The sequence below is a fragment of the Hippichthys cyanospilos genome, chromosome 20 (genome assembly GCF_059441005.1).
Source record: "Hippichthys cyanospilos isolate Australia breed blue-spotted pipefish chromosome 20, RoL_Hcya_1.0, whole genome shotgun sequence".
NCBI classification, from domain to species: Eukaryota; Metazoa; Chordata; class Actinopteri; order Syngnathiformes; family Syngnathidae; genus Hippichthys; species Hippichthys cyanospilos.
This window is the reverse complement of record NC_142388.1, coordinates 6,715,554-6,727,667: the sequence shown is the minus strand read 5'-3', so window position 1 is coordinate 6,727,667 and position 12,114 is coordinate 6,715,554. Positions and strand designations below refer to the sequence as shown.

The following is a 12,114-nucleotide window of genomic DNA, read 5'->3' as shown; positions in this document are numbered from 1 at the left end:
TCATTTTTAGTCGACAACAAGGGTGAAAAGGGAGAAAACTTTTACAGGTCTTCATTGAAGACAATAACATTTAGCTATGAAATGAACTACAGTATAGACAAATAATTTACTTTTTACTACTGAGAGGAGCTACATACGTTTAGTATTCTTTTTATGTCTCACACAGCAAATTTTTTGAACGCATCACGAGGTGTGACGCTTTAGTCAGATGAGTTTGAAGACTTCAGGAAATTATGCAATCTATGGCATGGCAGATTCATGGCTGTTTAAACAAAAAAAAATCTCGAACAAAATGTACCTTTTGAAAAATTAAAGCAATATAATTACTGTATAATCCAGTAAACTAATAATTGATTTTTATATCAGTGTGAATTTTTAATCAGGCGTCTATTCTGTTGTTCAAAGTAAAACAAAAAATTACGACGTCCTCAAACGTAGCGTTGTACGTACCGGTACCGCATTGTGAATAGGCGACAGTCCCACAAATACGGGTAAGAAAATTAAAAGTTGTTATTTAAATATCACATGAAATCTTATGATATATTAGTTCACTTGTTTAAAATCTATTTGGGCACTGCACATTTCATCCGTTATGACAATCTGAACTGCATCCTCCGAGTTTTGGTCGATTTACACGGTTACTACAACCAATCCTTCAGCCTTCAAATCAAAGATCGCCTCTTTGCAGTCCTAAACATTTTCTAGTTTTGGCTCATCAACATTTACATTGTAAGGAGACGTGACGAATAAATAGATTCGACAATCTTTGATAAATGCTAGCCGGCAGCGCCGATCATCCACTTCCGCATTAACTGCTATCCGCCCTCTTCGTGTTGTAGCTTGTTGGCGTGCTGCCGCTTTGATTATTGTGTTTGAATGCATCGTATGCACATTACATGAGCATTCCTTTGATAGCGACAAAAAACGAATTCAACGTTTAGTTTGCTTTTTGTTGAATTGAACAAAGTAAAACACAAAGACACATGCTGAAAAGTGTGTGCGGTTTTCTATTGAAGAATCCCATCAACATATTTCTCTTATGTTTATTTAATACCCTTTTTTGCAGGAACAATGAACGTCTCTCATGAAGTAAATTTACTGGTGGGGGAGATTGAACGACTTGGCAGCAAAAGTGAGTTCATGTTCCTATTGTGCATTGTTGCATTATGGATGTTGTTGTCTTTTATCTTACCAGTCCATTTTGAAGTTAGTTCATTCATCAATTTGTGATTTGAATCCATAAACTCTCTAAATTTATCCCAGATGCCGATGGTCAAACAAGTGTAAAGTTTGGCGTGCTTTTCAACGACGACCGCTGTGCCAACATCTTTGAGGCTTTGGTGGGCACCCTGAGGGCTGCTAAGAGGAAGAAAATTATCTCGTTTGATGGCGAGTTGCTTCTGCAGGGCGTCCATGATGACGTTGACATTATCCTGCTCCAAAAATGAGATTGCTGTAGCCCATAGCAACTGCAGGTGGAAGTGTTTTTGGTGTCCTTTCCAAGTACTGAGCTTCTGCTGTATCAATGAGCATTTTTTTTTCTTTGTTAGATTTTAGTTATCTTCCAGGATGTGCAACTCTCAAGAACATAGTGCAAACACTGATCTGTGTACCTAACAAAACAAGTGTTGGGGAACCTTTTTTTTCCAGGGATATTTATCAACTACGAAAGACATATGTTTTGAAGACCTATGATTCCTCGACAAAGCACACTGACTTGATAGAAAGTTCATAGAATCTCACGTGTAGTTATGTAGTTATTTGGAAATTTTAGCTGAACTTTAATCATAAAAGTAACATAGCCTAAGATGTTGAAAAGGTAGAATGGAACGATAGTGTTTAACATATCTGACTATTAGAAAAGCTTTTTGGTTAACCACTGTCTAAACAGCTGACTTTATTTCCCGCTGATGTTTGTTAGTAGATGTTTTTTTTTTTTTTCCAACAATGCTCAGGGTAAATTCCATCACTATACAGCAATGTGTATTTTGAAGACGTCACCAAGCCCATGGTGTGACACTTAACGTGAAGTTGCAGGCAAATTCATGCTGTGAGCTGACCCTAAATAATATTTCACTTTAAATGCATTTCATTTGACACAACTTTATTGTATGTCGGTGATTTGAGCAAAGTGTTTTTGACAAATCATCCCTAGTGAACACTTTTTTTTTTTAAAGGTGTGCAAGGGTAGATTAAACAATTAAATATTTAGATAAATCACACAAAATTTAGCTATGGTATGTTGGCTAACAACAATGCATTACATTAGTCCATTTTGCTACCTCTCAACTTTTATATTCATACATGATTAATTCAAGACAAGAAATTTCTCAACACAAGTGCATTTCTGAAAGACATTTATACCTTTTTGTATTCTTTTCCATGTGGATCGCATCCCATCTGTTTGTACAGAATCTTTTCTTGCCAAGCAAACTCCCCAAATATTGTCCATATAATGGACCAAGTGTTTACATTGGACATGTGTTTGTAGTGCAATTGTTTAATAACTACAGGGTGCCAAAAAAAAAAAAAAATACCAGTTTGTACTTTTTCTCAGGACCAAATCAACTCGACCAAATATTCTTGGTCAATGAATGAACTAGTAATAGTTTTGATTGTCTATTTACCACTGTTAGTTGTGTATTGTAGGTCCAATGACACTTTCAGATCAGGCACAGACATATCAAAATTCTTATTATATATAATCAACTGCACGGTTTTGACCATGCTAATTGTGTGCTAAATCAATTATTGTTGGCCATGCACTGTGCATTTGTAATTATTATGGGAGATGCAAACAGTGAGGTGCCTGGTCTGCAATTTAACAAGTACTGCTGTCATATCAACCAGGTGTTTTTTTTTCTTTTTTTAACAATATGCCTTGTAATCAATTATCGCTTCGATAATAACATTGGGAACAAAACGATCAGCTTGGTAATTGAGATTCTATTAGGTCTGGAAACACTGGTCAACTCAAATGTAAATGGCATGTGAACATACCTAGAAGAGACAAGAGCACTTGCCAGAGGAGTACCATTACCTCAAGTTGTTTGTATGATCTGTGTCTGTGAAATAATTCACAGCTCATGTAAGGCCTGTTAGCGCTCGTGTCTTTTGTAATGACAACCCATGCCACATTCCAATAAAAAGCCATTTTCCACTTGACACTGCTTTGCCAAAGGTTTTGTTTAAAGATGTTTGGGGTTCCAATTTTGAATCTGACCTTTTTCTAAATGTCACATGAGTTCCCCTCATGTTCTGCCTTACTTTCGCATTCAGAAATCTCAACATGTCTGACAGGTTGATTGAATCTTTAATACGTTATGATTAGTGTTTTCTGTGAACACCCAAAATGCCTCCACTTATTTTACAAGAGAAAAAACATAACATTGATTTATTTGATCACCTATATGTGCGTGTATATATAGAGAGAGAGCGAAAGAGAGAGAGATGGATTGGCTTTAAAAACGTGTTTAATTTCCAGTCATTTATTAAAACACAGTGGCATAGCAGAATACATTTTTTTAATGATTTGGTTGCTGGTTTGATGAATGATATCACAAAATCTGCCATAAATGATGAACATTGTTATCTAAAGTCTTAATGATTCAACACAATAATAGTCTGGTTTTATACAGGAATAAAGAAATTTGATTTGGTACAGAACTAAAATGTGAGAATATTTCCAGGCAAATGTACGTCTGTTAGTTGTAAATGAATGGTCCTTACCAAAAATAATCGATCACTAATTGGGTAATTGATTAGTAGTCGATTGTGTGCACCTCTTAACCCTTTGTTTTCACCCTTATAATAATGTTCTTGGTTTGTTAATCATGATCAATGCATTTTCAAAGACGGATATTGTACTGAGGTTCGGGTACATGGGTTCGGAGCGTTTCAAAATAAATTAGTATTCAGGATTCCTAGGATACATGAACGCAACAAATGCCGTCGGCCAATGCCGGGGGTCCAGTGACGTCACGAGTGGAAGAAGACGATAGAGCAGGAATGAAAACAAGAGAGGGGCACGCCTTCTCTCTGAAAGGTTATTGCAGCTTAATAAGTGCTGCTGTCAGAGCTGCAAGAGAAACTAAATAACACCCAACTACTCCTACTCCGACAACACGTCTGTGATTCACTACATATCGAGAGTACCCCTGCAAAAATGGAGTCCACTGAAATCCCAGACTACGTTAACACTAGCCGTTGATGAAAGCGATCGAACACAACACTTGACTCACGAATCGCGTGAGAGAAAAAAAAATGCCCAACCAGAAGAACAACAAGGGGAAGAAGAGCAAACGCACCAACAGTAGCGGAGATGAACAAGAAAATGGAGCCTGTGCGGCCGCAACAGGAGGCGCGGCCGCGGTTGCTGCTGCAGCTGCACCCGGGAGCGAGCGTTCGAGTGGTAAGAGAGGAAAAGGGACGCGAGCGTACATGAACAAGTTTGGTGATGCTACCTTCCTGCGCTGCTTGTGCGGTTAGGTGACATACTTGATCTCGTGTGACATGCCTGCGCAGCGATGTTGCAAACGGCCGTGCTAAGTGTCTTTTTAATGATTTGCACGTAGATCGTCTGCAAAAGTAGGCTCGATGATAATTGGGGGCCTTGTGTGATTTTTAGATCCTTCGTATTTTGTCTGACCCAGAAACTTGTTTACATCGATTTTATTTGATTATATTAGGGGTTCCCTTATCCAATGAACGGGTCGATGCATTTTGTTTTTGTTGCATGCATATTAGATGTAATGCTACTAGTACATGTAGATTTCATGTGTCAATTCAACCCATGTGCGGTGTTTTGTCCAATCTAATAATTTTTACACAATAGGCATTTCACAGCTAAAGGAAAGCATTAAAAAATATATATATACTAGGGAGCTGAAACTTCACCCGCGTGGGGATAACATGTCAAATTTCTACATGGCACAATCACTTATGACATTACCAGTGTGCCATCTCTTGGCTAAAATATTTCGAGAATGATGTGGAAGAAAATGACCCTAAAATGGTCAATACTGCACAGGGCTTAACCTTAGTATAAGACTCATTCAAATCATCTCAAATGTACTGTTAAAATTGGCATCATATGTAGGAAAATGCAGCATCTGCCTGAATCTAATGGTTTAACTGAAAAATAGCAAGTACAATGCATAAGGCCTGGACTGATAAAAAAAAACAAAAAAACCTCATAGTCCAACAAATGAAAAATCCAATTTGATCGTAATGGTAAATGGAATGCATTTTATTTACTGCAATATTTTGAAAAAGGGAATACATGTCACTGTACATATATGATCTCCCCATGTCTTTAATTATTCAGAGGTCCAGTGCGCGACCCCTCTGGGCTGCAGCTTGGGTCGGCCCATTGATTTGGAGAAGGACGACTACCAGAGGATCCAGTGCAACAATGAGCTCTGCCCTTACGGAAACTGGATGCATCTTCAGTGCTTCTATGAGTGGGAGAGCTCCATTTTGGTACAGTTTAACTGCATCGGCCGTGCACGCTCCTGGAATGAGAAGCAGTGCCGGCAGAACATGTGGACCAAGAAAGGATACGACCTGGCTTTTAGGTTCTGCTCCTGCCGCTGCGGCCAGGGTCATCTGAAAAAAGACACTGACTGGTATCAGGTGAAGCGTATGCAGGATGAGCGAAAGAAGAAGCCATCTGAGAGGAGCGCTGGGAGGGTGGGGTCCTGCGGAGGGGCTTCTGGGTCTGGGGACAGTGTGTTTGAGGACGCCAGGAAAAGCAAGCCGGCTGGAGGAGTCGGGAAAACAGCGCACAGGACTTCGAGTCAGGAGCTACCGAGAAGACAATCGGTGGACCGCCAGAACTCGGTGGAGAGAGGAGCAGCAGGTGTCTTTCCTTTAGGGCCTCCTTTGAAGTCTCCCTGCGATTCCCCGGGACAGTCTCCCCCGAGCGGGTTCTCCTTTTCGCCAACTTCGGTCCTCGGTCCGAGCGGAGTTGGGTCAGGATTTCGGGCTTCCCGGCAATTAGGCGAATTCCTCAAATCCGCAGTGCACATGGACGCGCAGCGGAAGCATCTTTTAGTCGGGGGAGCCCTCGGCCGAGCCTCAGGTTGCGTCCCTCACCTGGACCCCGCAGCTGTTCTACCGCTGCCGATGGCCTTCACCCTCCCGCTTCATCACCGACTGGCCTCGGGCAGCTTAGGGGACGGCGCCCTTCCTCAGCCTGTTCAGTTCCTGAGGAGGCTGGATCTCTCAGAGCTGCTTACTCACATCCCTCGCCATAAACTCAACACCTACCACGTTCGAATGGAGGACGACGCCCACGCGGGCCAAGGAGAAGAACTGCGCAGGTAAGCCGGTCCTTCAAGACACTTTAGCTTGATTATCTAAAGTTTAATAGATCGGACACTGATGGCATTTTTTAAGTCTTTTTTTTGTTTGTTTTTCAACCAAAAACTTTTCGGGTATTTGGCTTAAAAGATATTTCACGGGGGGTACATCTCTGAGAAAAGGTTGAGAACCACTGTACTAAAGCACCTATCCATCTGAAGAGCAAACCTTGGAAAGTATTTTTTTTTTTTTTTTAGATCTTAAGGGTGCGTTCAAGGTCGGCAACTTGCCAAAATGTCGCCGGAGTTTTGTTCTGTTCATTCCAATATTCCAAATCAAATAAAGGCCATACATATATTAAAACAGATTCCTCAATCATACATTTTTTTCCAATCATCATCATTTTACCCCAAAAACATGATCTGAAAATATCACAATCAGACATCCCATATTTTTCAGCCAATGAAATGACTGTGAAGAAGCAATGACAGCCAGTAACCAGTAAACACACATTTTGCTTCCTCCGTTCATCAAAGTTTAGAATCCTTGTGAAATGTTGCGTTTCCTTCTAGGTTCATCCTGTCCACACTCAGCGCAAGCCAAAGGAATGTTGTCAATTGTGCGCTATGCCATCGGGCGCTGCCAGTGTTCGAACAGTTCCCGCTGGTGGACGGGACAATGTTCCTCAGCCCATCACGCCACGACGAGATTGACTATGACGTTCCTTGCCACCTGCAAGGTAAGCAGGGAAATGGGTTTCCTCCGAATCACAATGTTCCATTTGCATCCTGCACAAAATTATTCCTTTTCCTATTTATAGATTTAATTTTTTACATTTTAATCTTGTCATGCACCTTGTCAATAATTTTGTGCACCAAATTTCATGAATTTGCAACACTTTCGCAACACTTTCGCCTGCTCAAGGTTCTTTGATGTACTGTACTAGCACTTATTCGAATATGGATGGGGCCTTATATGTGTAGCAACGAAAGGAAATGGTTTGTCCCCATTTCTAGAGAGAAATGGTTGAATTTATCCCCGCTGGATTGAAATTTCATTTGATACCATGGCTGCTATTGACACAATAGAAGGGTGCAGCCTGCATATGTACAGTATTTGTTATGTTAGCATTGTTGTTATGACGCTGTTACGTGTTGTGTTAGCATCACTGTCATAACCTTGTTTTAGGACACATTTTTTTATGTGCTTATGTGATATTACACAGGGTTAACCCCCAAATTACCTACAGTATTTTATTGGTAATAATTAGCATTAGCCTCTGTGCTAACTTAACTATTTAGAGTTACAATTTGAAATGACTGTTCGTGTCAAAACGCGTTTATGAAACAGATTTCGACTTATTTTGTGTTCGGGATGTATATTCATTTTTTTATGTTGCTTCCTTGTCCTTAGCCGAAAACTAGTTAGATGTTGAATATTTATGAGGCATCTCAAGCTGAGCTGCTAAGTCAATTATTAATGAAGGAAATGCTAATATAATGTGCAACATAAATAGTCAGAAATGTACTGCATGTTTTCTTTTGAGTTGTCTGCTAAGGATCCAAAATCTAATTTCGCCACAGCAAATCAGAAAACCTTAGCAAATATGCTACATACAGTCCATAGTTAGTCATCACTTTAAAACTAGGGGCCCCAGATTTCCGTTATTAAACACTGGTATTACTTTAGTTCCAGTACAAGTCAATGCACTCACCATTATCCAACCTTTTTTCCTCCGTTATGCTCCGTGTTGTGCCATTATTGTAAAACTTGTATTCCCTATAGCCCCTACAACTTGAATTTACGTGCGCCTGTTTTAATTTTAGCTTATTAATTAAATGTTTCCACATACACACTGCAATGTGTTTGCATTTGTGGGTGGTCATTTGCTGCATCTGCAGTATATAGTTGATGTATGCATTATATTTAAAATCAACTGGCGCAAGGATCAAATGATTCGTTACCAGGGTAAAAAAAACAAAAACAAAAAAAAAAACGGGACATCCTGACGCGACCTAGGTAAAACCAGGACAAAACAATGGGGCTAGCGAAATCCATCGAGACTCAGGACACATTGCTGAAAATCGGGACCGTCCCAGATAAATAAAAAGTAAAACCTGAATGACACTTTCTAGGGAGCTTCTTTTTCCACGATGCTTTTATTTGGCAACTAATCATCTTTCTTCATTTCTAACAGGCAGGTTAATGCACCTCTATGCCATATGTGTGGATTGTCTCGAAGGTGTCCACAAGATCGTATGTATCAAGTGCAAGTCTCGCTGGGATGGGAGCTGGCATCAGTTGGGCACCATGTATACCTACGACATCCTGGCTGCTTCTCCTTGTTGTCAGGTAGGATTACACAGAATTAAAAACATATCTTCTATTTGCCGTCGTCTGAAAATGACATCGCCTGTTCTCAAGGCTCAGGAAACAACCAATCACAGCTCACCTATCAGTCATGTGTTGTCATTTTCAGTCGACAAAAATGTTTTTAAAAGTATGAATTGTTCCTGAAAAATAATTGAGTTATTATATTATCTCATTCAGTGCCAAAGACTTAATTTTATGTTTTTAAGAGTCTAGACATTCAATCCGTAGAGCTTGTTTTGATTTTTTTCTTATATTTTCAAGTGTTAGTATTTAAAAATGGCTTGTACTGAAAGAGTATATTATAAACAAAATAGGAACTCTTTACTTCTAAAAAGAGCTAAATAATTGATCTACCGCTTTTAAAGCCACAATTAAGTAGTTACCACCTATTGTAAATATTTCTTGTAAAAAGCACATCCAGAATTCTGCCAAATCTTAATGTAACTAATTGGATGTAGGCCTAATTATACAAATTAAAAATGTCTTCACATTCTCCCATCGGTGGTTATTGTCTTCTTTTCTTGGACTAATCGGTGGATAAAAAAGTAGCAGAACGAATAAATATTCAATTGGTGTCATAAATTGAGATTAAATAATAAAATGATAGGGGGAATAAAATATTGCTGAATATTAATTTTATTGGTTTAAGTGTCCAACCAAATGGAAGCAGAATACCGTATTGTATATACAGTGTTTTTTTTTGTTTGTCCAAAAACGTACATTTCCTTCTGTGTGCCACCAGGCTCGTTTGAACTGTAAACACTGCGGGAAGCCGGTGGTGGACGTTCGGGTCGGTATGCAGTATTTCTCCGAGTACAGCAACGTGCAGCAGTGCCCTCACTGCGGTAACCTGGACTATCACTTTGTTAAACCCTTCTCCTCCTACAAAGTACTCGAGGCTTATTGACAAATGTTGTTCATGCACGCTAGTTAATGCTGCGTTTATTTTCTTATATTTTCCGTTTGGTAAAGTTTATATTTTCGAGTATGAGGCGTCAGAACAAGGTCCAGATTAGTTGTATGTCTTAGATTTCCATTTGTTCAGTTTTGAACTTTTTAAAATGTACAGAGCACGACGAAAAAGGTGTTGGATCAAATGTAAACATGTTTATTTGTGACAAGTGAATGTATCTGTAAGCCAAATTAGATTTTTATTTTTACCATGAAATTCCGAAATAAATGCAAGATACACGTTGGTGTGGTTGTTTTCCTGTTATGCACTGAATACAGTTCACAAATCATTTTCACTGAAGTTTTATTAGGCACAGGCACTTGTAATTTAAGTTTATTATTGCTGGATGGATGAAAAAACATGTATGCTTCATCAATGGATATTTTTAAACTTGTTTTATTAGCACTTGGTGGATATTTTAACAGAAAATGTAAAATGATGAAGTGGCAGTGGCTACGTCAGTGTTGATATCTGATATCGGCCCAATATCAAACCCCCCCAAAAAACAGTATACGATTACTTCTGTCCACATCTAAAATGGGGGTTATTTATCAGAGTCCTTGTTCTTTCTTGAATAGTATAGTATCAGATTGATGTTGGTATTTGACAGTATGTTTGGCTGACACATCGTAAAATAAAATAAAAAGTTGTATAGGGACACATACAAAAATGGTTGACATTCATTCTTACAAATGTGTTGATGCAGAGATGTTCCAGGACATTTAGCAATGACCTTTATTATACAGTACCAAGTCCAACAAGCAGTTTCTGATTATCTTCGAAACACTTCAAGATTCAGTTATAATTCAATCCTTTCATGGCCTATTTTTCTGCCACAACATCCACGTATCTCAAAAAATGTATTTATTTCTCATTGATCATTATCGAAGAGTCCTCTTTAGTGTCCTGGACTAACGTTTGATCCCGGGCGGCCTGTGAGCCAGCATTCTGCGACGATAAAGTCCGATCTTTGTCTCTTTTGGACATTTCCTTAGCTGAAGGTGGTCGAAGTATGCACATGGCCGCTTGACCCTCACGTATGATTTTTGGTTTGGAGACAAATCCCACCATCACCTCTATTTGTTGCACCATCTCCTCCAGGGTTTGATCCTGTGTGAAAATAAGATTTGCCATTTGAGACATAAAGACATAATGATACATTTGGAACTAGTGCTAAATATGAAGTGTATCTTCCTCACTAGGTCTTTAGTGGAATCGTTCCGTGGCGAGCGCAATGTAATTCTAACATGATGCTTCTTCTCCAACCAGTTTTCCACCTGCTTCAGTTTGGTGGTCAGGTCATTAGGAGCAATACCCGATGAAAAGGTCAACTCTTTTACCTGCACAAGAGCTATATAGAATATATGACCAAAAACAGCTGTTACTCTGCATTTCATAAATATGCAAATTATTTTTGATGTCTTACAGCTCTCTTCACAAGTACAGTATACTAATTTAGGGATTATAATCAAAAGAATTTGGAACCTACTTTGTACACACCTGCTTTTGCTTTCTGTTTCTCTGCCATTTTCATCTGTTCTTCATGAATTTGTTTGCCACTCATAAGACGATAAACTGGCGGCTCCTGTCGTTCATTGAGTAGCACCAGTTTGAGTCCTTTCTCTTCCATTATTCTGAGCACATCTGCACGGTGGAGGACACCTAAGTTGTCCCCTGCCTCGCTGATGACTTGGATCTGTCGCTGTGGGATTTTCCGGCCAACGCTCGTGATCGTGGTACGAGCCCGAGGATCCTGCTTTTTTTTCTTCGCTGCAGGAGTTGGATTCAAATCATCCGCTTCTGTGCAGAAGGGAGACCATCTCCAGTGGTTAGAAACGATGCAACTTCTTTTACTCCTTTGGAGATTCCTGAATTGTGGCATCCAGGAGCCAGGACTGGCTGCATACACCATTTGGACTGCATGACAAAGTACTTGCCTCACACAGCCTGCAGCCATAATCTGAAAACAGAGCATACATGCGTGATGGTGAGAAAGTCACTAACGTGAACATATTTGAAACAGACTGCATGATTTTGTAGAATTATTTGCGCCACGCCGTTTGAGTGTCACTTTTCATTAAAAAAATAAATAAAAAAATAGTACGTAACGACTAAACAAAAAATGTCTTCGATTTGGGCACGTTTCAATGTTTTTTTCTTCTTCTTTTATTACTCTAGCAATTATTTGCGGCGCTTCTCAAAACGTAAATAGTTCCTGTGGGCAAACAATTAAGCGTCCGACCGTATGTTTACTTATATCTTTACTATCAGAACATTACTTCATTTTATGACTTTCCCACCAATCTCACCAGAGAGGGGCGCTTTGGCCATTGAGGAAAAAACTGCAGTATTGTTTTAGTTAATGCATTTACTAAATATTATAAACATATAGTTTGTTTCTGCAGTATTTGACTTACCAATGTTGCATATTTACGCTTCCAAAATCTGAAAGGTGACTGCTGTTGAGTTCTTCCGCAAAGTCGACT

General features: G+C 39.3%; 3 protein-coding genes across 4 annotated transcripts; 2 read left to right on the top strand and 1 right to left on the bottom strand.

Annotated features, from left to right (window-relative positions):
• Positions 1-291: 291 nt before the first annotated feature.
• Positions 292-3,165, top strand: abracl (ABRA C-terminal like). The gene is made up of 3 exons (XM_088404146.1): positions 292-491; positions 1,067-1,132; positions 1,264-3,165. The coding sequence occupies exons 2-3, from the start codon at positions 1,072-1,074 to the stop codon at positions 1,446-1,448; spliced, it is 246 nt and encodes an 81-aa protein (XP_088260272.1). The 5' UTR covers positions 292-491; positions 1,067-1,071; the 3' UTR covers positions 1,449-3,165.
• An 833-nt stretch (positions 3,166-3,998) lies between these two features.
• heca (HECA ribonucleoprotein granule regulator) lies at positions 3,999-9,871 on the top strand. Of its 2 annotated transcripts, none has more exons than XM_088404150.1 (5): positions 3,999-4,411; positions 5,327-6,323; positions 6,876-7,042; positions 8,501-8,655; positions 9,419-9,871. In XM_088404150.1, the coding sequence occupies exons 1-5, from the start codon at positions 4,264-4,266 to the stop codon at positions 9,581-9,583; spliced, it is 1,632 nt and encodes a 543-aa protein (XP_088260276.1). In that variant the 5' UTR covers positions 3,999-4,263; the 3' UTR covers positions 9,584-9,871. The 2 variants fall into 2 exon arrangements, with proteins under 2 accessions (XP_088260276.1, XP_088260274.1); XM_088404148.1 differs by having other exon boundaries at positions 3,999-4,483.
• Positions 9,872-9,919: 48 nt separating this feature from the next.
• On the bottom strand, positions 9,920-12,107 carry mtif3 (mitochondrial translational initiation factor 3). Its single transcript, XM_088404151.1, has 4 exons — positions 12,046-12,107; positions 11,129-11,588; positions 10,828-10,979; positions 9,920-10,738 (listed from the first exon to the last, which is right to left on the bottom strand). Exons 2-4 carry the CDS (start codon positions 11,583-11,585, stop codon positions 10,493-10,495), a joined length of 855 nt encoding a protein of 284 aa, XP_088260277.1. The 5' UTR covers positions 11,586-11,588; positions 12,046-12,107; the 3' UTR covers positions 9,920-10,492.
• Positions 12,108-12,114: the final 7 nt, after the last annotated feature.